The 24,459-nt window shown below is 35.5% G+C and overlaps 6 protein-coding genes and 1 pseudogene across 6 annotated transcripts; 4 read left to right on the top strand and 3 right to left on the bottom strand.

Moving 5' to 3' along the window:
* Positions 1–15: 15 nt before the first annotated feature.
* Positions 16–1,545, bottom strand: LOC110420860 (protein PELOTA 1 pseudogene; annotated as a pseudogene).
* Positions 1,546–2,766: 1,221 nt separating this feature from the next.
* LOC110420833 (Pollen Ole e 1 allergen and extensin family protein) lies at positions 2,767–3,558 on the top strand. The gene is made up of 2 exons (XM_021434212.1): positions 2,767–2,964; positions 3,056–3,558. Exons 1-2 carry the CDS (start codon positions 2,790–2,792, stop codon positions 3,409–3,411), a joined length of 531 nt encoding a protein of 176 aa, XP_021289887.1. The 5' UTR covers positions 2,767–2,789; the 3' UTR covers positions 3,412–3,558.
* A 328-nt stretch (positions 3,559–3,886) lies between these two features.
* LOC110420720 (Tetratricopeptide repeat (TPR)-like superfamily protein) lies at positions 3,887–5,779 on the top strand. Its single transcript, XM_021434095.1, has 3 exons — positions 3,887–4,194; positions 5,068–5,398; positions 5,488–5,779. The coding sequence occupies exons 1-3, from the start codon at positions 3,905–3,907 to the stop codon at positions 5,572–5,574; spliced, it is 708 nt and encodes a 235-aa protein (XP_021289770.1). The 5' UTR covers positions 3,887–3,904; the 3' UTR covers positions 5,575–5,779.
* Positions 5,780–6,031: 252 nt separating this feature from the next.
* VPS37-1 (Modifier of rudimentary (Mod(r)) protein) lies at positions 6,032–9,501 on the bottom strand. The gene is made up of 7 exons (XM_021434096.2): positions 9,278–9,501; positions 8,104–8,328; positions 7,747–7,834; positions 6,804–6,843; positions 6,661–6,707; positions 6,443–6,563; positions 6,032–6,355 (listed from the first exon to the last, which is right to left on the bottom strand). Exons 1-7 carry the CDS (start codon positions 9,289–9,291, stop codon positions 6,192–6,194), a joined length of 699 nt encoding a protein of 232 aa, XP_021289771.1. The 5' UTR covers positions 9,292–9,501; the 3' UTR covers positions 6,032–6,191.
* A 5,128-nt stretch (positions 9,502–14,629) lies between these two features.
* Positions 14,630–16,454, top strand: LOC110420544 (protein RGF1 INDUCIBLE TRANSCRIPTION FACTOR 1-like). Its single transcript, XM_021433898.1, has 4 exons — positions 14,630–14,925; positions 15,033–15,212; positions 15,316–15,531; positions 15,861–16,454. Exons 1-4 carry the CDS (start codon positions 14,923–14,925, stop codon positions 16,068–16,070), a joined length of 609 nt encoding a protein of 202 aa, XP_021289573.1. The 5' UTR covers positions 14,630–14,922; the 3' UTR covers positions 16,071–16,454.
* Positions 16,455–17,830: 1,376 nt separating this feature from the next.
* Positions 17,831–19,310, bottom strand: LOC110420891 (RING-H2 finger protein ATL8-like). Its single transcript, XM_021434280.1, has one exon. It carries the CDS (start codon positions 18,841–18,843, stop codon positions 17,992–17,994), a length of 852 nt encoding a protein of 283 aa, XP_021289955.1. The 5' UTR covers positions 18,844–19,310; the 3' UTR covers positions 17,831–17,991.
* Positions 19,311–19,702: 392 nt separating this feature from the next.
* Positions 19,703–22,290, top strand: NCS1 (permease, cytosine/purines, uracil, thiamine, allantoin family protein). The gene has a single exon (XM_021434279.2). The coding sequence runs from the start codon at positions 20,328–20,330 to the stop codon at positions 22,035–22,037; it is 1,710 nt and encodes a 569-aa protein (XP_021289954.1). The 5' UTR covers positions 19,703–20,327; the 3' UTR covers positions 22,038–22,290.
* Positions 22,291–24,459: the final 2,169 nt, after the last annotated feature.

Raw genomic sequence — 24,459 nt, 5'->3', positions numbered from 1 at the left:
CCCAGGCTCTCGAAACCGAGGGCCTTTGCTTCTATGTGGTGATGATGATTCATGCATATCCTTAGTTCTCTTATTCCATCGAGAGACCGAATCTATTGGTTGTAAGCTCGCATGTGCACTAAGTGGCATGAAAGAACTAGAATTTAAGAATTCATGAGGAAGCGGACATTATAATAAGAATGATTTGTTTAATATTAATTTATGAATTGAACTTATGAAAAATTCAATAAATATTGAGTTCCTAAGGTATTGCCATTAGCTCAGGTCAAAAAAGGAAATCTCAAATTTCCCAAAAGAAAAAGAAAAAATGCCAACTGAATGAAATAATTAAAACAAGAAAAATATGGTAAATAAATCCCATCAAAGCACAAGTTCATCTAGTTCGGGCAATGGGAACCTTAGAATGGCGGCAATACCGGTCAGCTGCGCCAACTGCTCTCCTGAAACATGCTTAGGCGAGAACAGAAACGCTTTCCCTCCTGCTTTCTTCACAGATTTCACCAACTCCATATATTTTTTCCTCAATGCAATCTCTTTATTCCTAAGCAAATCATCCGTAATCAAAAGGGTCTCAATGGCCATCATCTCCTGTGCCGTTTCCACGCTCCTTGGCCCATAACATGCACGATCCGAATCAGTCAATAACAAGTCCGAAAACTCCTTGTAAGCCCTGATTTCCATCACAGCTTTCGTATCTTTAATCAATCCCATCACTTCGTTGTCATGCAAAAGCTCCTTCAAACTATTCTTGTTCCCTATATTTACCATTACAAATCGTGACTTGTTTTCTTCTACCCATTTCATCTTCAATCTTTGTGCTTCCTGGAACAAATAACCTCGAAACTCTTCTTTTGTAGAATCCGGGCTACCTAACACAACACAACGAACGGTGTTGAAATGCACATGCTTTACAAAAGCCTGAAAAGCCTGTTCAAACAACTTGTTTGAGGCGGTCTTATTGTTGGTTTTTAAAGCCTCAACCTTTGCAAGGGTTGTGACCTTGTGTCCAATCAGAAACACTTGAGCCGACCCTTGTTGAAAGAGCACCACGGCTAGGTCGGCTCCTGATGATTTTTCAGAACCTTCATGCAAAGTGTCAATGGCATCCGAGTCCCAGTGTTTCTTTGTAAGATCAATCTCTTTGTTCCTCTCAATCTCCAGGGTATGGTACGCACCGGACGCCATGAGTTCATTGGTTGCGAGGTTCCTACCCCGCACGCGCACTGTCGACGAGTCTTTGTCATAATCAACGTCCGTGATTCTGATTTCGAGTTTGGTTTTGACCCGAGTTGAGTCCTTCCTCTTGCCATTGGCAGAGTTTTTGTTGTGACTAACTTTCCTGGTGGTGTCGGCAACGATTGTGTCACCCTTGGCAAAAAGGTTGTAGGCAAGCCATAGATCGTCTTCGTCCTCCAGGATGATCTTGACTGATCCTGGTTGGTTAAGAGCGAGATTCTGTTGAAGAATCTTCATCTATTCTTTTTGGTTGTCCTTCTGAATCCGGTTTTCTAGATTTTCGTAGAGCTAATGGAGGAGAGTGCGTGCGGTTTCTGATTTATCAAGACTTTCGGTACTTAAATAAGGGGGCCTTCGTGTTAGGCAAGTCTTATATATAGGCGGTGCAGGTAGCTGGTGTGAATTGTCTTAACTTGGGTTTTCGTTTTGAATCCATGCTGAATAATAACACCTTCATAAATCCAAAACTGAGTTAAACCCCATGACTCAATGGAAATCCTTATTCAATTTAAATTATATCCCACTTTTTTTTATATATAAAAACGATATAAAAACATATTAATATACAATATCTATAAAAAAATCAACCTCAAGATTTTGATTTCTATTTCAGCTCCTATGATTATATTGATAATCACATATATAGTAGGTTATATAAATGAACAATTACCCTGTCTTTAGGATTTGCCTGTTCTTCATAACCAATGGTCACGGAATGAATTTCCATGATTGAAAGCAATCAGTAGAGCCACCAAGGAGGCTGTGAGTGAGCACTCCAGTACTAGTCAAAGAACCCCCCTTTAACATAGATCACCAAATGATTTCAACATTAAGCGACTAATTCAAATTCAAGACCAAAGTCAAACTACGCACACGTATATGTGTGTGGAATATTACAAGAATATTGGGTTGTTTTTTTTCATTAATATCACATAATTGAAGTTATTTTATTATTTTTTACAATAATTTATATGAATAAAAAATTATATGTTATACTTAATTTACAACTCACTTTTTAAATCTTTATAACAAATCCAAATATTAATGAAACAATCTATAATTCATCTGCTGTAACAAAGGGGACCTGAGGCCTTTATTTTGAATTTTCCCTTTTTTATGAGGCTTTTAACTCTTAACTTGGTCAAACTATTAATTAATATAGAGCTTGAATTTGGCACCTTTTAAGAAAGAAGATACCTAGTTGACTCTATAGCCTTTCTTCCATAGAAAATGCTGTACTAACCTACTACTAAAGAAGCCCAAATAACTACCCCAGAAGTTATATTATTAGGGGATCATAAGCATGTATTAATTATAAAAATATGTATAGGTCCAGCTATATATATATTCATGAATCTTTATTATTAGGCATCATGATTATGACTGAAAATACATTAAAACTATTGCATATAAGCTAATGCAAAATGGATTGCACGTCTGATCAGTAGTGCCCTCCCACCCCTACTCTTCCGTTTATTATATATTGTGCTTTTTCAGAGGAAATTATGTTCATTTCTGTACTGGACCCTGTCGAAGAAAAAGAGTGAAGAAAGATGGCTACGGTGGCGCTGATGTTAATTGCAGCATCACTTTTGATGGGATGCAGCATTCAAGCAAAAGCCACGGTGGTTCCTGCCCGCCAAGTTATAAATTTGGGTGGGAAAGTGATGTGCCAGGACTGCACCAAGGGCTATGGGGAATGGGCTCAAGGCAGCCAACCCATCAAAGGTACATATAGGATCGATTAATGTTTATTCCTTCATTAAGATTTGATTTACCTTTTCTTTTTTCTAAATTTTTTTTTTCCAAACGATTGCAGGTTGCAAGGTATCAGTGACATGCATGGATGACAGAAGCAGAATCATGTATTATGGAAGTGATGAAACCGATGAGCAAGGGCAGTTCAACATGGTTGTGAACAAATTCATCAACGGGAAAGAATTGCAGGCAAAATCATGCTTGGTAAGGCTGGTTTCTTCCCCGCATCCTACTTGCAACATTCCCAGCAACTTCGCCGGAGGACAGAGAGGAGTAAAGCTCCCAATTAGACCTACTGTTGTCTATCGTGGTTTGGTTCAATATCAACTTGACACCTTCTTCTACACTACCCCAAGGTGTGACAAACCAGCGGCCACCCATGATTCCTCTGAATGCCATGGAAACAATAATTACTAATTATGTTTATGGAGAGAAACATACTTTCATTATATTCTTCATAATCATCTTTTATTGTATCCAATTTGAGGCCACTTTTTTTTTTAAATGAATAAGTACTATACAGTATGTAATTTTTTTATTTGTTATTTTTTTTTTGATTTTGTTCAAAAGGATTTTAGTGAATTTAAAAATAAATAAAAAAATTAATTAAAATTTTAATTTTTTATTTAACATAGTACATAAAAAAATTTTAAATAAATATTTATTTTCTATTATAATTAATCAAATTTGTATAATTTTATTTAAAATCAAATAAATTTATATCTAACTAATTATTAATTAAAAAATTACTTATTAATTTATATCACAGACGTGACATGTCAGATTGACAGTAATAAAAATTGCCACGTAAAAAGTTGCAACGTGGCACAACCTTAACCTGCCACGTCTACTTACCAAATGTCTAATTGAAATCCTGATTGTGAGGAGCGATTCGATTCTGGGCTCACCCATGGCCACTTGGATGGTGAGAAAGCTACCGTCATCGTTGTCGACGTTTTCCTCGTCTTTGATTACCAAATCAACGCCGGAGATCTCACCTCCGTTGGTGGGCCATGGTGGTTGTAGACTCAGGTGGGCCTCCTCTTCTTCTTCGTCCTCATCATCAACGGCAACGACTTCTTCAAATTCTTCATCTTCGAAGCGAGAGAAGAAGATAACAGACCGTCTATCAGCCGTGATAGACGCTGTCAACGACCGTAAACTTCCTCCCGAGCTACGTGGCCAACGCAACGCCGTCAGGTCTGTTTGTATATTCATGGCTTCACTTTAATCTGATATTCAACTAAACATTATAAATTTTCAAAATTTTAAATAAATAATGGTAAGTTTGTAACTTTACCCTCAATTATTGTGAGTTCTTCATGGTTCTTTTATATAATTAACTGATAAAGAGAAATCGGAAGAATTTTTTGTTTGGGGAGCGAAGGGAAGTTTGAATTTTTGTAATTTGAAGGTATGCATTGGAAGCAAACTAGTTGGCAAATTAAGACTTAAAAATGCTTTTTACCTTTTTAATTCTTCCACAATTGTGGATTTTGATTTTAATTGGGAGGTTAATGTTTTGGTGGTTGCTAAGCCGTTTAGGCTGTGAAGGTGATTCTTCTTGGGAAATGGTGATTTTTCATAGTTCTGGGGCTGTTTCTATGTGCTAATAGTCACTTGACATAAAATTTGAGCTGCCTTTTGATTTGGCTTACTGGTCTTTTGGTTTGTATTGGTTGTTTTCTTGTATAGGCCACATTGTCTACTCTGCTTTGTCTCATATTTTAATGGGGTTGGCTTACTATGTTTGGGGATCTTATAAACTGTGACTTTGGTGTGTGAATGACTTTTGAAAGAGAGCTGGCTATGGTGTTTGTAATCTAACATTGTTAATTTGGAGGAAGACTTAGAACTGAACGCATGCTGATGGCCTGATGCACTATATATTTATATATATATATATATATATATATATCTATTCAATTCTATGATCCACATTCAGGGTAAAAACGTTAATAGTGTCAAAGGTTTTTCCATTTTTTTTTTGATAAGCAAAGGTTTTCCCAATTTAATCTCCACTTCACCAGAGCAATTAAATGGTTTGGTTGTGTCATTAATCGTTTTGGACAGGTCAGAAACCGACATTATCAATGTAGTTGAGCAAAGAATATGGCATTCAATGGAAGAGGGTCAATTTGAGAATTTACCAGGAAAAGGCAAACCTCTTAACCTTAACACCAACCCTCATGCAGATCCAGCAGAAGACACTCTCTATAGAATTCTCTCAAAGAACGGATGTGCACCTGAGTGGGTCGAACTTAACAAGGAGATCAGGAGTAAAGTATTGGAATGGCGAGTCGCCTTGAAGAAAGCGTGGGAGAGCAAATGCAATGGAGATCATAACAAATGGGTTGAGTGTTCTGAAGCCTTAAAGATACAATTGCGTGACATCAATGATAAGGTAACCCCTTGAGCTCTTAAAAATGTTTCTTTTCTATGTTTAGATCAATTATGTCTCAAGTAAATGTAAGTTGTATCTTATGATTGCAGGTTTTCCGATATAATCTGATTGTTCCTTTTGGCCGCCAGATGTTTGGACTGAAATGGGAAAAAGAGGTAGCTCGCTTAGAAGAATAGCTGGAATCACCATTGTTATGTTTTCCTCTGACAGTCTATTAGTTGTTCATAGATATAAATGTTTGTTAGTTTTAATTGTCTCAACTTGGTACAAAGTGTATAATATATAATACTTGTAAGGCGCATCATAGTTCTCCTAAGCCACAACCACAGTTCAGTTAGTGGGAAGTTTTGTATGGTACGCATTCTTGGTATTTTACTCTTATACCTCACTTGCTGCAATTATCCATGTCCCAGTCATGAGAATAATGAATATCGATTTATCCCGTTTGTAATACTAATTCAAGTTTATAGCTGCAGTTTTAGCACAAAGGAACTACTGGCACTATATATATACATATTCAATGCTTTGGAGCCTCGTTTGCACACTTTCCCATCTTAGCAAACATGTAACTATTGATAACCATGTTATTTTTCTCAACCCGGCTGACCAAAAAGAAAAAGTGGAAGGACCGAATTGAACACGTTATAACTAGAGAGATTTAATTAATTGAAAAAGGTTCAGAGGTTTATTTGGGCTATAACGAAGTGAGAATATATGAATTTCAGACACCAAGAACAACCAACACCCTCTCAATATTAGGTATACAATCAACAACTATCTCCGAGTGTTTCCATCATCCAATCGGAGATGTTTTAGCTGCAAGATGAATGAGAGCTCGCCGCTGGTATGTAGTTCGGAGCTTCTTGTACTTCTGCACAAAAGTCCCTAGATCTAACTCCCTGTCAAGGAGCTGCCTGTGCAAGGCTTCCAATTCCTCTTCTGTTTCATTCATTGCATCTGCGGAGATGAAACACTTGTTTTTATTTCTGATAAATCAATTATATCAAGTCCGTGCCATACAAGTATATTATCCGTAATATGTACCTTGGAGCCTACGGATAAATGATGCGGGGGAGTAGTACTTCAAAGTCTCTTCTTTCTGTCTCTCAAGCTCATTTAGTTTTTCCTGAGCTGTCGCCAATTCTGTTGTCCGGATAATTCTGCACTGTGGTCATGGAAGAAAGGAAAAAAAAAAGGTTTTACAATCTGATATACTAACATTAATCAATGACACAAAAAGAATAATGTTCTGAAAACCTTACCTGGTTTCTTAGCTCCATTATTCGTGGTTCTTTATCTAAATTGTTCCCTGTTTATCAATTATCTATAAATTAGCATTTGTCCCCTATGCACATTATATCTATAAAATATCTGGCACTATCATAATAATCATAGAAGAACTCACTAGCAAGCTGCAAAGTCTCCTTGCGAAGTTCATCTCTTATCTGGTAAAAGTTATCAAGAAAGAGTAAGAACTAAGGAACCAAAGAAATGACGAAAAACAAGGTATGGAGAAATAGGGTATTCATAGCATGCATGTGTAGGTCATTCCAATGAATTGCATCAAATCAGATAGCTGAAAGAGCTACCACACCATAATACCAACAAAGAACTGGAGTAGTATGCACAATTTACATTAAAATAGATCACAGAGCAAGGTAATAGTTAATGATGAGTACTGCTCATATTTAAACCACAGACCCAAATGAAAGAAATAAGGGTGAAACAAGAAGATCCAGCTAACTGAATTTGACAGGCTAGCCACCACCGCTTCAATTGATGTTAAATTTTATAAAATTAGACTATCTCCAAGATGAATACCACCATAAGGTCATCTTTGCCTTAGTATTTAAAGTTGAGTCTTCCTTTCTAAGTCCTTTTGATGGTCCTACTCTACACATGACAACATGTGCACAACTTTCAACAAGAGTTGTGGAATCATCCCTAATAAACAGGAACATAGTCCAACTAACTTCCAAGACAATCAAAACCTTGTGAGACCCTCCTTCAGCTCCTGCTGCTATGCACCTGTGGGCTACCAATGTGCCACTATCTTGCTAGCCCCTATAATATCAGCATTTGGACATTTGACATAGCAACACCAGCACTATGAATCAATAATCTGAAAGACATTTTGATTTTGGGTTCAGCAATAGACTATCGATCTCACCAAATCCACTGGTTAACCAAAAACCTTGTTTATACCACGGCTGAAAGGCCAAACCATCAGACTATTTTAGAGACCAGAAACCAAGAACATTACACATGGTGCACAAGGGCAGACAATATGCAAAATTCTAACTTTGAAAAGGTGAAATCAAATAAAATAGGGAAATTTTGGTACTCACATTGTTTTGAATTTTAACCTGGTCAACCGATAGTAAGAAGTGATTGTATGCATCCTTGTCTGACAAAAGCTTCCGTAATTCATCAACGCTAAGAAAACAAGAAAGTGATTAGCAATTGCAAGATACATTCTTAAAAAAACAAGCACTTTTGCTTCAACAATATCTTCCCAACATTTTTCTGAAGTCAAAAATACAAATAATTAAAATGAAAAAATGGCAAACTGAACAAAAGAGCATAATAAATCAATAATAAAGTAAAAAAAATAAGTAGGAATTACAATTTTAAATTTTTGTTATAAGATAAAATGAAGATTGCTGGCTAATAGAAACATGGAGTGCAAGAACCAGACATCTCACTTTTTGTCCTTTAAAAGAGCAATGATTCCTGCAGCTTCAGCAGGAGAAACAGGTGTGGGAGAATGTGGCCGTTCTGCAGGCCTTTGTAAGTTGAAGCTGTTAGAAGCGCTGCTACTTGGTGTTGTAGGTCGGGAAGAACTAGGGGAGCCAACTACGGAAGGAGGATACCAAGAATGTGAAGAACCCTCCTGTGGACGTGGCTGAGCTTGCTGCTCCTGTGAACTCCTGCAAAATCAAAATTTTAGTGAAACGAATAAACAAGTCGCAATTTTTAGGTTAGTGGAAAGATAATAGCTCCAAATGAAGTTAAAAATATTACAATCATGTTTAACTTTTGAAAGTTATTGCACAAGTACAACAAAAACGCAACTAAGCCCTGACTATTCATGTATTTACATAGAAAGGCAATTTATGTACCTACACAACTTTGAGAATAACACAAATATTGGGCATGGACAGTATTAACCCCATTAAATCCAACATAAGGTGCACATATTGCAGGTGTATATTGAAACTACTAGGTACTAGCACCAAAAATACAAGAAACGTGTCCATATTTCTGACTTGCTATAACATGTTAATCAATTAAGGGATGCTCATCCTTATATCCAACTTCATGGAGATTATAAGTGAATATGTATCCCACATTAGGCTCATTCAAAACTGCTAATGTTGGTTTCGTTTCTGACATGAATATGGAGTATTCAATTTTAAACAACAAACAAACGAAAGGAGATTGAACACTTTTGATTTAGTAACAATTTCTTATCTAACTGAAACATGTTTTACATAAATTTCTCCGACCCAATCAAACAGCCTCAATACCATAATAATAATAATAATAATAAACATACAACATATATCCAAAATCCAATGAAATGGGGGATCAACTGACAAAATAAACCCCAAAAATCGAACAAACCCGCAACTATATGAGTTTCATAGAAGCTCTAAACAAAGTTTAAACAAAGTCAGAAATCCAAGTGAAATTAATCAAAATTCACGGGCTGTTCAAAATATATCAGCTTCACAGAAAAAAAAAACCCCAAAATTAGGCTCTGGATATCGAAATTCAAAAACATTAAAGATGGGAGCGAATAAATTGAACCTGATTATCCATATAAATAAAAAAAATTAATCAAAAAGAGATGAAAGAGTTGACAAAGAAAACTACCAGAACTTGAACATAGCTCGTAAGAGGGAGGCTTCTTGATCGTTGGATAATCGATCGACCCAACCAGTCGAAACAGAAACTAAAAAAGACCCTTTGATTGATTGAGTCTTCGACGAAGCCAAAGAAAAAGAGTAAGTTGTTTCTTTCAGAGTAAGGAAATATTATTTCGATTTTTTTAATTATTTTTGGGGAGCTTTGGGTTTGTGAGATTTATGTTTGTGTAAAATTAGGTTTATTTTATTTTAACCACTTTATTACACGTGGATGGTTATTATTGAGTTTGAACAACCGATGAGGCTTATGAGAGGAAGGAACCTGAAAAGTTCGAGCATTTTTCCTTCCACCGGATCCTCTTGAGCAATACTTCCTTGATACTTCGTTATGACTGTAACAATGTTGTAGGAACTAATTTTAGCGGTTTTGATTTCCATTCTAATATTTTCTTTGATCATGTATTTATATGTATTTAATTAAATAAATTAATAAAAAATTAATACTAAAAAAGCAATTGAAAACAAAATAAAATTCTCTTGAGAATTTTTTAATTAGGATGCTATTAAATAAATTCTTACTCCATTCAAAAAATTTTAAATAAATTTTTATTTTTTCATTACATTTTATCAAATTTTATATTATTATTTTGAATTAAATAAATTTTTATGATTAATAAATTATTAATTATCATTAATTAAAATATTACTTATCATTTATATTTAAATAGTACTTACATAATATTTATATAAAAAAAATATCACATGATCATATTATTATGTCAAATTAATATATTATATTATTATTAATTATGATATGTTAACATGTTAATTATATATTCATATGTCATATCAACATTACATAATATAAAATAACAAATGATATTTTAACTAAATGAATTATTGAATATAAGACTCATTTAATTTTAAAAAAAATTATAAAAAATTTAATTAAATATAATAAAAATATAAAAATTTATTTAAATTTTAATAAATCCTTCAAAGATTTTTTTAGATATTATGTTTTTTATATTTAACTGATAAGCATAGGCCCATAAATAGAAATGCAGGCAGAGGGTCCAAGTAAGCAACAAGGGATCATATTTGTAGCCCAAGTATGGTTTAATGGGGCCTGGGCTATGAAGCCTGGTACCGACAAAATTTGGTAAAGAAGGCGATGAGTATTTGCAGGAATATAAAAGCAGACAAAGAGATTCGATTTTGGTCCTTAAAATCAAATTTGAAATATGTTTCACGTAACATGTTAATTCATGTCAATTTTGGGGCAAGCCCACCTATGTACCTATTGATGTTACATCTGAACCACTCAAACGTGTTAGTTGGTGGATATTATATTCTCAATTTCCCATGCTCGCCTTATGACTTTCCCTTCTCCTTAGTTATAAACAACTATTAATTTTTGTTTTTTGATTGGTTGTTTATACTTTGTTTAATCAGGAATGGGGAATAACAATCTAAATGATTGGTTGAGATAACAAATGTTTTTATATAAGGGTGATTAACAAAAAAAGGAAGAGAAACAAGATAGAATAAAACAATTAAGATATCCCTCATTCCATTAGATTAATAATGTTAGTAATAAAAATGAAAATTCTTAAAAATAATGGTACAATTTTAAGTAAAAAAATATAGAACAATTAAGTGTCAAATATTAAATTTCAAAGGTACCTCAAATTATATGGTATTTTTCTATAATTTGCCCTTTTTATATAATATGATTGACTTTAGTTCCTAATTACTAGTTTATAACGAAGGGATTGTAAACATAAAACTTAAAAATTATACAAATTGGCATAAGAATTAATTGCTTAATGTTACACATAGATAGGATTCGTACATAATACTGGGTTGATAGCAGGCTGCAATTAGTAATTGAAAATGATGCAATGATAAACAAAAAGTTTCAAAATCAGCTTTCCTTATAGACCCTGACATTAATTTGATAGTGAATGCAGCTTTTGATCATAAGCATTTTTCCCATAATGGTTAATTAAGTGCTTGATCACATGCATGATTATTCCTGAATAATTTTTGGGATATTGAGGCTTCTTTATCCGTTAAAACAAGTAGAATCAAAAGCTAAAGTTGAAATTTCACCACCATTTCAAGCTAACATTCGAATCATCATCAGTTTAAACTTAAAAGAGCCCCTGTACCTGTACTTGTGGTTTCACGTTTAGTTCCCATGAACCTGGAAACCGCCAGGAAGTGCTGAAAAGAAAGAGACTGCAAATGGGGGAAAAACTAGTTTTAGTCTAACGGTGACAGTCAAGCGGAAAACAGCCAACCCATTGGAGTCTAGGCAAAGGAGGACATTGGCGTGGACAAGCACAAAATCTTGTCAGAAACAGACACAGTTTACTTTTGAAACTCGAGAGACAGGAGGAAGCCCTTTTTAAGGGTTTACGAACTTGCCCAAATGGGTGGTGGTCCATCAAAATTAAACAGCCGGATTTTGGAATTTACTCCATTGTAGGACGAGAAGAGGGTTCACCTAGTTTACCCCATTTCCATGTTATAGATCTGTTAATTCTTTATTATGTGGCTAACTAACAATACGTTGAAAGGTCCCTTCAAGTTGCCCTGTTTTAAGGAAGGGACATCCCTTTTGAGAGGACCACATGGTTTTCTTTTCATCCAGACAGCGGTCGGTGACCTTTTGAACATGGAAATGGGCAGTATCCATATCCAAGTTGGGAGAAATGAACATACGACAAATTCATTCCTTTGTGACGACTCCGACTGTGCATATATAAGACTTGTTCACATTTGTAAGGACAAATTTCCTCTCAAATTCGTGTTGGTTTATAACGTCTACTTTCCAATTATTCTCCTTGGAAAAACAACCCCCAAATGCAATAGCAAAATGAAAAAAAAAAAAAAGTCTGAAGTCAAGTGAAAGCCATCATAAGAACCCACAAGGTTTTTTAGTTTATTTGTAAGGAGTTGACTCAGGTTAAATTTAAATTACTCATATAGATATATGTTTCCAATTCCCTTTTTCTCCTGCAACAACTTGGATTTGTATTCAAGACTTTATTGATTATATTTATTTTATTTTTCCAAACAAAAATACTAAATCTAGTTTCAGAAGCAACCAAAATCTTAGGGATATGTCATTGTATAGTTCACCAAAGACCTAGATTATTTACTTTCTATCAGAGGATAGATCATGGGAGGGAGTGGTACTTTGCACCTCAAATGTCAATATCAAGTCACCCTCTTGGTGGTTCCAAGGTCATGAGCTTACATATACATGTATGTATATTTTCGACATACTCTTTGTTTTTTCTGCCTACTATATATAGATTTCTGATCAAAATCCAATCAGCCCATTCGGCATTTAAGGCTGCCATGTGGCTTCATAGGATATGCCGGAAACTCATCATGGTTTTAAGTTTTGATTTAACACTAGATTCTAGGAGTAACATGAACATTTTATGATTGGATGATCATCAAAGCTAACATGCATATTAGAATTATTATTACATTACATCTGATTTTACAACTAGAAAGAGCTTGCTATGATTCACGTTCCCATATATTGCCAGCCTTGATTCCTACACAAAGGTATCCCATCCCTTTTTTAAAAAAATAATAATAATTTTCTGCATTGAACCAATCACTTTCTGCCACCTCAAGAAAAAAAATTCACAATCATGCATGAAATTAATATTGTTTTTTTTTCTTTTAATTTTTGTTTTTGCTAACTTCACCCTTATTGGCATTTGCGTTCATCCTTTTTGGTAGCCCTCCTTCAAAACATGCGCCTCAAGAAAAGCATTTCTTGGCAAGTCCTTAAAATGGGCTGTTTTACTGTTGGGAATTTCTTCTTTTTCTCTTTAACTTGTTTGTTTAGGCATAAAGTTTTGGATCACATTTTACCGCATAATTCGCATCCGTTTCCCATCATATTCCATACCTACCTTTCTCTCAAAAAAATGCTTTTCTCTTTGAAGGTTTACCAAGTACAAAACCCTAATTCAAAGTCTCTTTCTTTCTCATTTGTCTCAAACTCTTGAACATAATAATTCCCATGCCTTTTGGTCCATGATCACATGAAGATTTTATTGCTAAAGAGTAAAGGGTCAAACAGATATATCCCATAAGTAATTTCATACAAAATTAAATTTTCTTATGTTACAAATAAGATTCCGAGATCCCATAGTGATCGGCATTACATTTTAATTATGAAGATTAAGAATCTCTTTCAAGCCCAAACCATGTCATATTCTAATTTGTCATACTTTAATGGAGCATAATATATATGAATGATTTAAATCCTTAGACATTTTCCTTGTGCAATGCTGGAACCCACCAAAATGCACTGTGCAGCCGGCAACCCTATGCAACTATATTATATTGGTTTAACAGCTGGCTATTTTACTTAATACTATATTCAATAACATTACATTACATCAATTATACATTAAGCTTTTAATTAAGGGTCTTTGTTTACTCTAAATCCAAATCTTATTTGATAATTGATAGCACTTGTTGCCTAAATTAATTTTGATTTATGAATATGGAAAAAAGAAAAATTAATGTATTGGTTGATATCTTTTTTTGTTTTTGGATTAAGATCTTCAATTTGTTCTTTGATTGATGTGCCGTTATGTGACTTATGTCTCCTTTTCATTACGAAAAATTGAACATGTGATTTTTTTAATCAAATTAATTAAGAAAAAAAATTGACTCTTATACACGTTTTAATTTTTGAGTACATAGAACTCAACTTAATAAGAGTGTGACAAGAATTTATTTATCAAAATCTATACATTCTTGTGATTTATTGATTAAGTTTTATAAGAACTTGCAAATAAAACAAATTTTCTTGGAGAAGAAAAAAAATTAATGTAAGCATCCATTTAACCAATGATAGTATGTTATGAATTACATAGGGACTTAGACATGAATAAATATTTTTATTATTTATAATCTAATTAATAAAATAAAAAATAAAAATTAATTAAAAAATTTAAAAAAATAATAATAAAAAATCTATATTAATTTGGAAATCCTAGCTCTGTGAAAAGGCCATCATCATTGGCCACTCTCAATTGTCATCCATCATTTCATCTATGTTCTCACGACAAAAGAAATATCTCATCAAAATGAAAGAAACTAAAACAGTGGGACCCTTTATTTAAAACCACCCGCCCTGATTAAGCCACGTGGAAGCCTGCACATGTGGCATAAAAGTAGGTGGTGATCATTTGTGTGAACAGCTATATCCAGCAAGCCTCATTGCATAGCCAACGGGGCCGACCTTGTGCCTACGTCGAGACGCAAAAGAAGAACCAAAAGTAGCGTAAGCGCCAAAGGCATCCTTGTCTATTCATCCAACGGCTGTGGATAAACTTCAGCCACCACGATCGATCTCAGCTGTTGAAACCATCCCAGACCTTGCAGCATTTGTTTATGAGCCTGGTCCCTTAGTCCAGGCGTTGTTTTGTTGTTGAATTCTAAGTTGCAAATTCGTATTAGGCCTTTCTCTCTCTCTCCTTTCTTTCTTTCTCTCTCTTTGCGTTTTGATCTCAACGTCTTCTCTTCCATTATCGTCAAAACGAAATTAATCCAACTTTTCACATTTCTTTCGCTAACCCCATTGCTGCAAAAATTTCTGCTTTAACAATGGTAATGCCATTGCCCATAGTACTTCTTGATTTTCTTGTTTTTGTTCGTCGTTCTTCCCTGGGTTGGTTTCTGGGTCTCATTATTCTTTTCTTGGTTTCTTGAGACAGGATACAATGCTGGTGCCACCATGGCTGGAGTCATTGCTAAGTACAGCCTTTTTCACAGTTTGCAGGACGCATGGAGATGCAGCTAGGGGTGAATGTAACATGTATTGTTTAGACTGTAAGGGAGATGCATTTTGCTTTTATTGCCTTTCTTCTAAACACAAGGATCATCAAGTAATTCAGGTAAGTCAATATTTAACCCTTTTTTTTTTCTGGTATACATTTCATTTCCATTTAAAACTTGTTTTTGGTAACAATGGGGTGGTTTAAATTTCTTTTGTTTTAGATAAGGAGATCTTCATATCATGATGTAGTGAGGGTTACAGAGATTCAAAAGGTGTTGGATATAAGTGGGGTACAAACTTATGTGATAAACAGTGCCAGGGTTCTATTTCTGAATGAGAGGCCTCAACCAAAATCTGGAAAAGGAGTAGCTCATATATGTGAAATCTGTGGAAGAAGCCTCTTGGACCCATTTCGTTTTTGTTCTTTGGGATGTAAGGTTAGCATTTGCCTTTCTCTATTTGCTTCACTTCACATTGTTTTCTTCTTCTCATCATAAACATCATTCACCACCCATCATGTATGGTCACATTTCTTCAACTTGCATAATAGCACAACATGTTCATCATCCCTGATTCATATGTAAAAACATCACCATCACAACTACCACCACATTGATCATGATTATCAATTCCATCATCGATGATTATATCATATGCATAAAAGATGGCTTGTATATCATGCTCCACATTGTATGGAAATTTTGCTTGGATTGAGATATTTGCAAACGAGAACTGTGAATTAATATCCTTTTTAATATTACCTTAGCTTGTAGGGATAAAGAGAAATGGGAATGCAAGCTTTACCTTAGAGGCTAAGAATGATGTAGTAATGGATAAAAGAGAAGGCATGTCAAGGGAGGAAGAGGAATTGCGTGAAGGGTCGCAACAAGACATTTACCCGCCCACGCCTCCCCCGCCTCCTTCAAGTGCAAGGAGAAGAAAAGGAATTCCTCACCGGGCGCCTTTTGGGTCCTAGAAATGCAACTCAAAAGCAACTAGTAGTCCCAGTATAATATTCAAATTTCAGAAATTACAATTGTTCGGGGGGTGCTCTTTGTCCTAACTAAGGGAGCTGTAGGGCACCAGTTTGGTTAGGGTGTCCAAAAAACAAAAGGGCAAGTAAGTTTGCCTTTTGGATTTGGGTCCCATTTACAACAAATCCCTCTCTTGTGAACAAGCCAATAATGCAAGAATTGAGAAATGTTATTATTGATAGTTGCAAGGTGTACATTGTAATTAAGAAATTAAAAGACAAGTCTTTGTGGAGTCCGTTTTATAGTTTTCATGGGTCCACCAACCACATGGGCCGTTCACATAAAGAAGCAACTTTTTATTGTTTAATTCATGTAATGGGGCTAATCAACTTTCTCCTTGTGACTGTTACCCAAATTCAACACCCCTCTCATTCAATTCATTTCTTTGTGGATCTTCTCTCATCGTTACTTTCCCTTCCTTTTCACTTTAACTTTTAGTTTGTTGTCAAAACTGTGACAAAATATATAAATCTACGTACTACTACTACTTTTTAAGACAACCTCTTCAAATTTAACCGAGGGAAGTACCATATAGCAATTACCAATTAGTGATAGAAATTAGGTATAGCAAAATTATACAAATTAATCAACAGATGGCTATACATTTGATGGTTATTTTGGGACTTCTCCGATACGCATCTCCAATCATATTTTGTTTTGGTATATATTTCATTTAATGTTTATTTTTAGCTGTTTTGTACACTTTATAATTAATCTCTATGTTTATAATGATCTTTTTTCCTTTCATGTTGGGATATGTAAGTGACAAGTGTCTAATCACGTTAAATATTTTTTATATGATTTATTTGTGTGTAATACGTTTTTATTTGAAAATTTCAACATAATGAAAGTCAATGGCGATTAATAGGTACAGAGGTCGGGGTTAAATGAACTTTATCTCTAGGTTTATAGATACATAGGTCGGGGTTTAAGTTTTGTGGGATCTGTGTTGATTTTATCTATAAAATTTTCCTCTTGCCTTTAAAAAACTTATATAATTTCATTAAATAATATTAGGTGCTTGGACCTTGCGAAAATGTGGAAGGATATATATAGCAAGAACAGAAACACTGAAACTAAGGCGGTGCTTCTTCTTCTTCTTCTCTTGACACAGTCAGATCTTATCTTGGTGGACGCAAAGTACTGTTGGTGTAACAAATCAAAGGATTTCACTGTCTAAACTTACTTAAACAACTTACAATTAAAATGAAATGAAATTATTATTTTTCTTAACTAGACATTGAAGGCATATGGAAAGATTATTCCTGTAAAAGCCAGTAAAACTCATAAAGCAGAATATGAAGGTTTTAACGTATTGTTTGGGAGAAAAAAGTATACCAAATCATAACAGAAGGGTGATTCAATCAATGGTACCCAAAAGAAGTGAAGGTCTCAAGAGTTCAATTTGTACTTTAATTTATTGCAGAACATAAGAAAAGGCTGTTGTTAATTGATTGGCTTTTTTGCTTATCACTTTTTTTTTTCCCAATCCCTTTATCTGCGTGACCGACAGGATCGTTTGAGTATTTTGATATCTCTATAGATATCTGCATGCTTTGAGTGAGGGGCTTCCATATATTTTTTTCATTAATTGTTGAAAGGGGGAAAAGGCAAAAGTAGCTAAAAACTAGTGTAGAACTGCCTGCAATTTACAGTTTCACATATTTTTAGGGTTTTCCACTAACAAAATTAAAGGGAGATAGAAAGAAAAAATTGCATTAAAACGAGCAAAACAATCGAGTTGTATTCGGACAAAACTATGGTATAAAAATTCGGAAGCTGGTTATTAGAAAAACATAAGCTATGATTATGAAGTATTAATTTGGAAACATAAATAGAAAACAATTTTTTCCAAAAAGCATTTTAATAGGGAAGAAGTCCACAAGTGGTGCTACTCCTTCCAATCCGCAATTGTGAGAAAGACCTCAACAATGAAGACATTCGATCCAACTGTTTCATCGACCGTGCCTTATATGAATTACTCTTTGCCAAACTCCTCTTTGACGTCGAAGAAGAAGAAATAGCCTCTTTCTCATTGTCGACTGTTAAGTTAATGAGTATATAGGACTGATCCATAGACAAGGATCGCTTCAACCCCGTGATCAAATGTTTCTGTTTAGTTTCCCTAGGGAACACCAGGGACACGCAATGCCTTAGCAAAGTATTTGATTGAACCCTGGAAGTAGAGGCGGCCCGGTCATGGGCTTGTCCATCATCATTTTGAGGCAAATCCTGAACCCTTTCCACTCCATCATCCCCTGGAGGCGAGGCTACACTAGAATCCGTGGTTACAGCAACGGATGTTCGACAAATAGGACAGCTAGAATGCGCCAGGAACCAATTGTCAACGCACGGAACATGAAAGAAATGCCTGCAATTAGGCAACAAACGTACACGTTCTCCTTCCTCTAGTTCTCCCAGGCAAACAACACATTCACTTTGATCTGTACGGAACTCTTTAACTTTTTCCCTGGAAAAAGACAGGATTGGAATAGTTTCCAGCATTTTGTGTTCAACCCCAGTTGCAAATCCTTCATCCTGAGTTGGGATCGAGGGATTTCTAGCATCCTCATCTGCTCTTCTCGCGCAGTATTTGACGAGTAACAAATGGTATGCAACTATTGCTAGAGTACTGGCAACTACGCCAGCCAAGGAAATCATCAATGGAGTTAAAAAGGATCCTGAAGGTTGAGTTACAGAGTTTGCAGGATCCATGACTCATCATCTACAGGATTTCTTTTTCTTTCCAGGTTAAGGCCTTGGAGGCGAGGGCTTGTTTATGAATTCTGATGCTGTGGAAACTTAAAGACAGGTTTATGGGATTTTGCAGTTGTTCTGAAACTAGAGTTTCAGATACCATGCGGTGGGTATTAAATAAGAAAAAGAAAAATGAGCTGAAGAGATGGATAGATTGTAGTGTTAAAAAACCTTTGGTCTTCACAAGGTGGCTCCAACAAAGCTGGGTTTCTGTTGCATGAAACTCGAGACAGCTTCAACTGGAGTTTACACGTGGCATTCTCGGCTTTGGACTCTGAGAGAAGTGCACGTGTGTGGTATATAATTGGAGAAGTGTCAATTTCAGATGGCATTGTGGAGGATGAGTAGATTTTGAAGATATGATCAGATCAAAGTTCGGATCCTACTATAATCTACCCTATTAAGGTGAAAAACACATGTGCCTTAAATTATTCCCTATAGTGCCCTGGAATAAAGGATAGTTGAAAATGTTGTCAGATAAAGTTAGGAAAAGTATAGGGATTATCTGAAGTATAGCAAGAATTTGAAGCTGGTGCCTCTGAATCTGGCCTTTTCTGATAGCCGGATGCCGTGGCTGCTGATGTTATCAACACACGCCAGATATACAAAGATAGGTTACCAAAACACACATTTGTGTTCGTATTGCATGATTACACGTAATCAAGGTAGCAGTTAAGAAATTTTCCTGCATGTCTTAATGTCATGATTGAATGTTCCCCCAGTATAATTAATAATAATTTATTAAGAAAAACTAAAAGTCAGCAAAACATTTTAGCAATATTGTTACCTATTAGACAAAGCTGGTTTCAGCTCAACTGAGCTCGCCCAGCCTACATCTTCCTTATTAAATGGGCCTACACAAAGCCGCATATGAGGCTGACTCATGGCCATGGCCCAAGTTTCTGCAGTCTTGAGACTTGACCCAATCCATATCTAACAATACAAAAACCGCATCAACATGAATATTCTTGTCTCCGACAATATTCATTTATTTAATGTCGCTGGCCATGCCTGAGCCTGAGTCCCGCCTTCAACGCCTGTGCGTGGCAAAAGGTCCTGCAGTTTCACTAAACTCCAATATGGTTTGTTGACTGGGCCATTTTTTGTTTACATTAATCAGCGTAATCTGTCAAAACAAGTTACATAGCAGATTGAAATTTCAGCCGTGTTATTTTCTCAGCAAAAGAGGAAAATTATTGGCACGAGGGTTGCATTGTTGAAGAAATAATTATGCTAATAATAATTAAAGAGATTCTTTTATCTGTGGCTCATGATCCGAAACACAAAAGTCAAACAACCTTACCTCATAGGACAAGGAATCTCATTTCTGGAAGCACGAATGAGAGCGACAATTGGAACCACTCACCTTTATCTCTAAAAGAACAGATACCCCACAGATTCTAAGCCTCAAACTCATTTGAATCTGTTCCGAGTGTTGAATCATGGTTTCCAAATGCATCAGCTTCCATCTCCATCCCCACCTTTCTCTTTACTCTGCAGTATCCCAAAATCCAAAATTCTCAAGTCTTGCCCCCACTCCCTTATTCTCGACTGGCACAACGACCAAAACAAAGGCCATCCGCAATCAAATTTATCATTCATTTCCCAAAAGATCCGCCATTTTAACTCCCATGGCATCGTCAGGTCAATCCAGTGTTGGAACAAAGTTTGATGAACTCGAACCTGATCCAACTCTCACCAATGATGACCTCAAGCCAACAACTCCTAGTCAAAGGAACTTCCACTGGTGGGAAATGGCCTGCCTTTGGATTGGTCTTGTTGTTGGTGTCCCATCATATTACCTGGCCGGTAGTCTTGTTGATCTTGGGATGGCTTGGTGGCAGGGAATCGCCACTGTTGTTGCTGCCAACTTAATCCTGTTAGTGCCATTAGTTCTCACAGGTCATCCTGGGGCCAAATATGGTATCTCTTTCCCTGTCTTGGCAAGATCAGCTTTTGGTATTCGTGGTGCTCATGTTCCTACTTTGCTTAGGGCATTGGTTGGTTGTGGCTGGTACGGGATAGAGAGTTGGATTGGAGGTGAGGCGATTTTCCTTCTGCTGCCAAAATCCATTAAAGAATCTTCCCTTTCTCAATTATTACCTTGGCTTGGCACTTCTGCCCTTGAATTTGCTTGTTTTATTGTCTTTTGGGTGGCCCAGTTGGCCATCGTTTGGAAAGGAATGGATGGAATTAAGGAGCTTGAAAAGTACTCAGCCCCAATTCTGATGATACTCACCTCTATCCTTCTCATTTGGGCTTATGTCAAGGCTGGTGGTTTAGGCCACATGCTATCCTTATCCTCTAGGCTATCTTCCTCAGAGTTTTGGTCTCTCTTTTTCCCTTCACTGACGGCAAATATAAGCTTCTGGGCTACTCTTGCACTTAACATTCCTGATTTTACTCGATATGCCAAGAGCCAGAAAGATCAAATTATTGGTCAGGCAGGCCTTCCAATCCTCATGGGGGCATTTACATTTGTGGGCCTAGCTGTAACATCTTCTACTAAAGTAATTTTTGGCCATGTGATCTCTAATCCAATTCAGCTTCTTGGACAAATCGGAGGATTCGCAACAAAGATCCTAGCCATTCTCGGAATAAGCCTAGCCATCCTCACAACCAACATTGCAGCCAATGTTGTTGCCCCAGCAAATGCACTGGTCAATCTCAGTCCTTCCAAGTTCACATTCAGAAGGGGAGCCTTGCTGACTGCATTGCTTGGCATTGCTTTTCAGCCTTGGAGACTACTAAAATCCAGTGAGAGCTTCGTATATACATGGCTAGTTGGCTATTCTGCATTGATAGGCCCAATTGGTGGCATAGTTCTAGCAGATTATTATCTCATTCACAGAATGAATTTAAGCATCAAGGACCTGTATTCATTAAGTCCCCACGGTGCTTATTACTATGCTGGAGGCTTCAATTTGGCAGCATTGGCAGCTTTGGCAATTGGGATTTTGCCAGTAATCCCAGGTTTCTTGCAAAAGGTGGGGATTCTACCTACGGTTTCAGATGCTTTTGTTGTCATTTACAACAATGCTTGGTTTTTCAGCTTCTTCTCTGCAGGTCTACTATACTGGATTTTGTCAAGTTTGAGAGAGAAACATACTAATCCTTTACCCTATGATCCCCTTTTGCCACCTGCAGCCTAAATGTTCTCACACACACACACACACATTTTTCCTTTAGTTCCCCTCTTTATTCCTCTGTATATTTTCACATTGCAAAAAGTACTAAATCTGCACGTTGTTCGTGAATTGTGAAGAATACTCAAGAGCTTTAAACACTCTCTACAGGTTGGAAATAGGGCGTTATGCAGTTGTAAACAATACTCAAGCTGTCACTTGTGTAGCTATTTCATTGAATAGAATTTGCAGAATTGTCATTCCTATGCCATTATTTGGTTGCATTTTCATTCCTAATTAAATGAAAAAATGGAAAGAAAAATTGAAGGAAAGCAAGCAGCACTACTGGAATGGGCTTGGGCTCATCTTCTTGTTAGCTTTTAAAATAAGTTCATCTCCTGGCCTAAAGAAACTTTTTTAGTCCAATTGCATTTGGATATATCTTCTCAAGTTTGGGTCGAGGTTTTCCAGCCCAAACCCAATGAAACAAAACCCAAAAAGTAATTCTCCTTGCGGTGTCCTGCGTGTGTTTTATCTTAAAAGGCACACTACACTGATAATTAGTCAATGATCCTATGGCCTTGTGAAAATTACTAGGAACAAAAATGTGATATTAAAATCCCTTATCTTGTATTATTCGGATTCCATTTTATTCAAAAGTTTTAATGCCTTTCACTTTTAAATATTTTTCAATGTATAATTTCATCGATCACGTGTCAATTTTTTTTAGTAGGAGTACAAAGCAAGTAGCAAAAAAAGGAACAAAGGTTGAGAAAGTTATTTCTTCAATTTATGATGTTGTATTGAATTTCTTCTCAAGTTAGGAAACCAAAATAAAGCCCAAATTTACGATGAAAAAAAGTTGAAAAAGAAAGTGGACAAAACTCATATCACGAGATTAATTCAACCATTAATAATAAAAATAATATATATATATATATTGATTAAGCATGAAGATAGTATAAAAAAAAAAGGGTCGACTCTGTTGAGAAATACTTTTCTATTCCTTTTTAGTTTTCAACCGAATTAAAGAAGCTCCGTGGAAACTATATAAGGCCGAGAGAAAAGTACGTAGCTAGCTAGACATGAATTAAAAATACGCATTCCCAGCAAGTGATCATCAATTTCTGGCCAAAAAAAAGAAAAAGTCATCATCCATACACACATATTTGTTTTAGACATAAAAGAGAGATTTTTTTTTCAATTAATTAATTATGTATTAAAAATTTGATAAAAAGTCAAGTTTATGCTAAAATTTAATCAACGGAAAGCAACTTTATCAGCATCCCAGTAAAAGACTATTTGAACACCTTATAAAACAAAATAAAATAAAATAAAATAAAATCATTTAACACAAGAATCACTACTTAAACCAGACCCAAAACATAAAACTAGCAGCAGCAATATAAAAATAGATATAAAAGAGTTGATTTGTAGGTGTAAGCACTAATCGATGGTGGGTTTTTTTATGTCAAACAATTGGTTTGAATTCAAGTTGTATTTGTTTCTAGCAAACTGATTAATGTACTATATTTCTTCTCAAATAACAATAATACTCATAAAAATAAAACAAGGCATCATATTATATGATTATTATGATTTTAACGACTAATTTATACAAAGTTTGTGCAAGTACCCAAGGTGGTACTGTATCATTTGTACACTGTTACAGATGAAAGAGTTATCAAAAGAATCCCAAAAACCAAATTGGGGTTGCTTTACAGTAAAATTAAATATAATTGATGTTGACAGCTTGGAAGAAGCATTCCTATCCACTATTTTGGGCTGAATCAAGGACATTCACCTAACTCTACATGAAAAATGCGTATATAGACTGTATGATAGGGAAAGAATATACATAGATGTAGCTAGGTACCAACCACTTCCATTACATGTTTGGGGCTATGCCAAGATGCACATGGTATCCATCATGAAAACTTTATGTAATACTTGACATCTAACAACCAATTTCTTGCTAGTTAGTTTTGTGTCAATCTCATTAACGAAACTAGACCACGAGAGAGATAGAGAGAGGGAAGATAAGAGACAGAGTGGGGGAGAGAGAAGTATAACCTTGATTTTGAACTTTGAATGCTGTTTTTATTCGATGATGATTGAGATTGAAGGATAGATATCACACTAAGTAAATTTGGGATTGCTTTCCTCTATATCCAAAGGCCCCTTACTTTGTGAGTCATGTGGTTCAATGCATTTTCTCTTGTTTGCACCTTTCAAAATGAAAGTCCCTGGATATAGGCACAAACACCTATCTTGACCCTTGACTGCATATATAGGAATAATTAGTTGTGATGTTTACACCTCTCGATTCAGATCCATTCTATTCTTAGATTCTCCTTCGAAAGAGAAAACTAATGGATTTCGATAGTAATTAAAGATGATAAGAACAAAACTACTCTGTTTTTTTCCCCTTTTTTAAAGGACGAATAAA

Source organism: Theobroma umbraticum, unplaced genomic scaffold, assembly GCF_002168275.2.
Source record: "Theobroma umbraticum cultivar Fairchild unplaced genomic scaffold, ASM216827v3 scaffold_86.0, whole genome shotgun sequence".
Classification (NCBI taxonomy): domain Eukaryota; kingdom Viridiplantae; phylum Streptophyta; class Magnoliopsida; order Malvales; family Malvaceae; genus Theobroma; species Theobroma umbraticum.
This window is presented reverse-complemented; position numbering and strand designations above follow the sequence as displayed.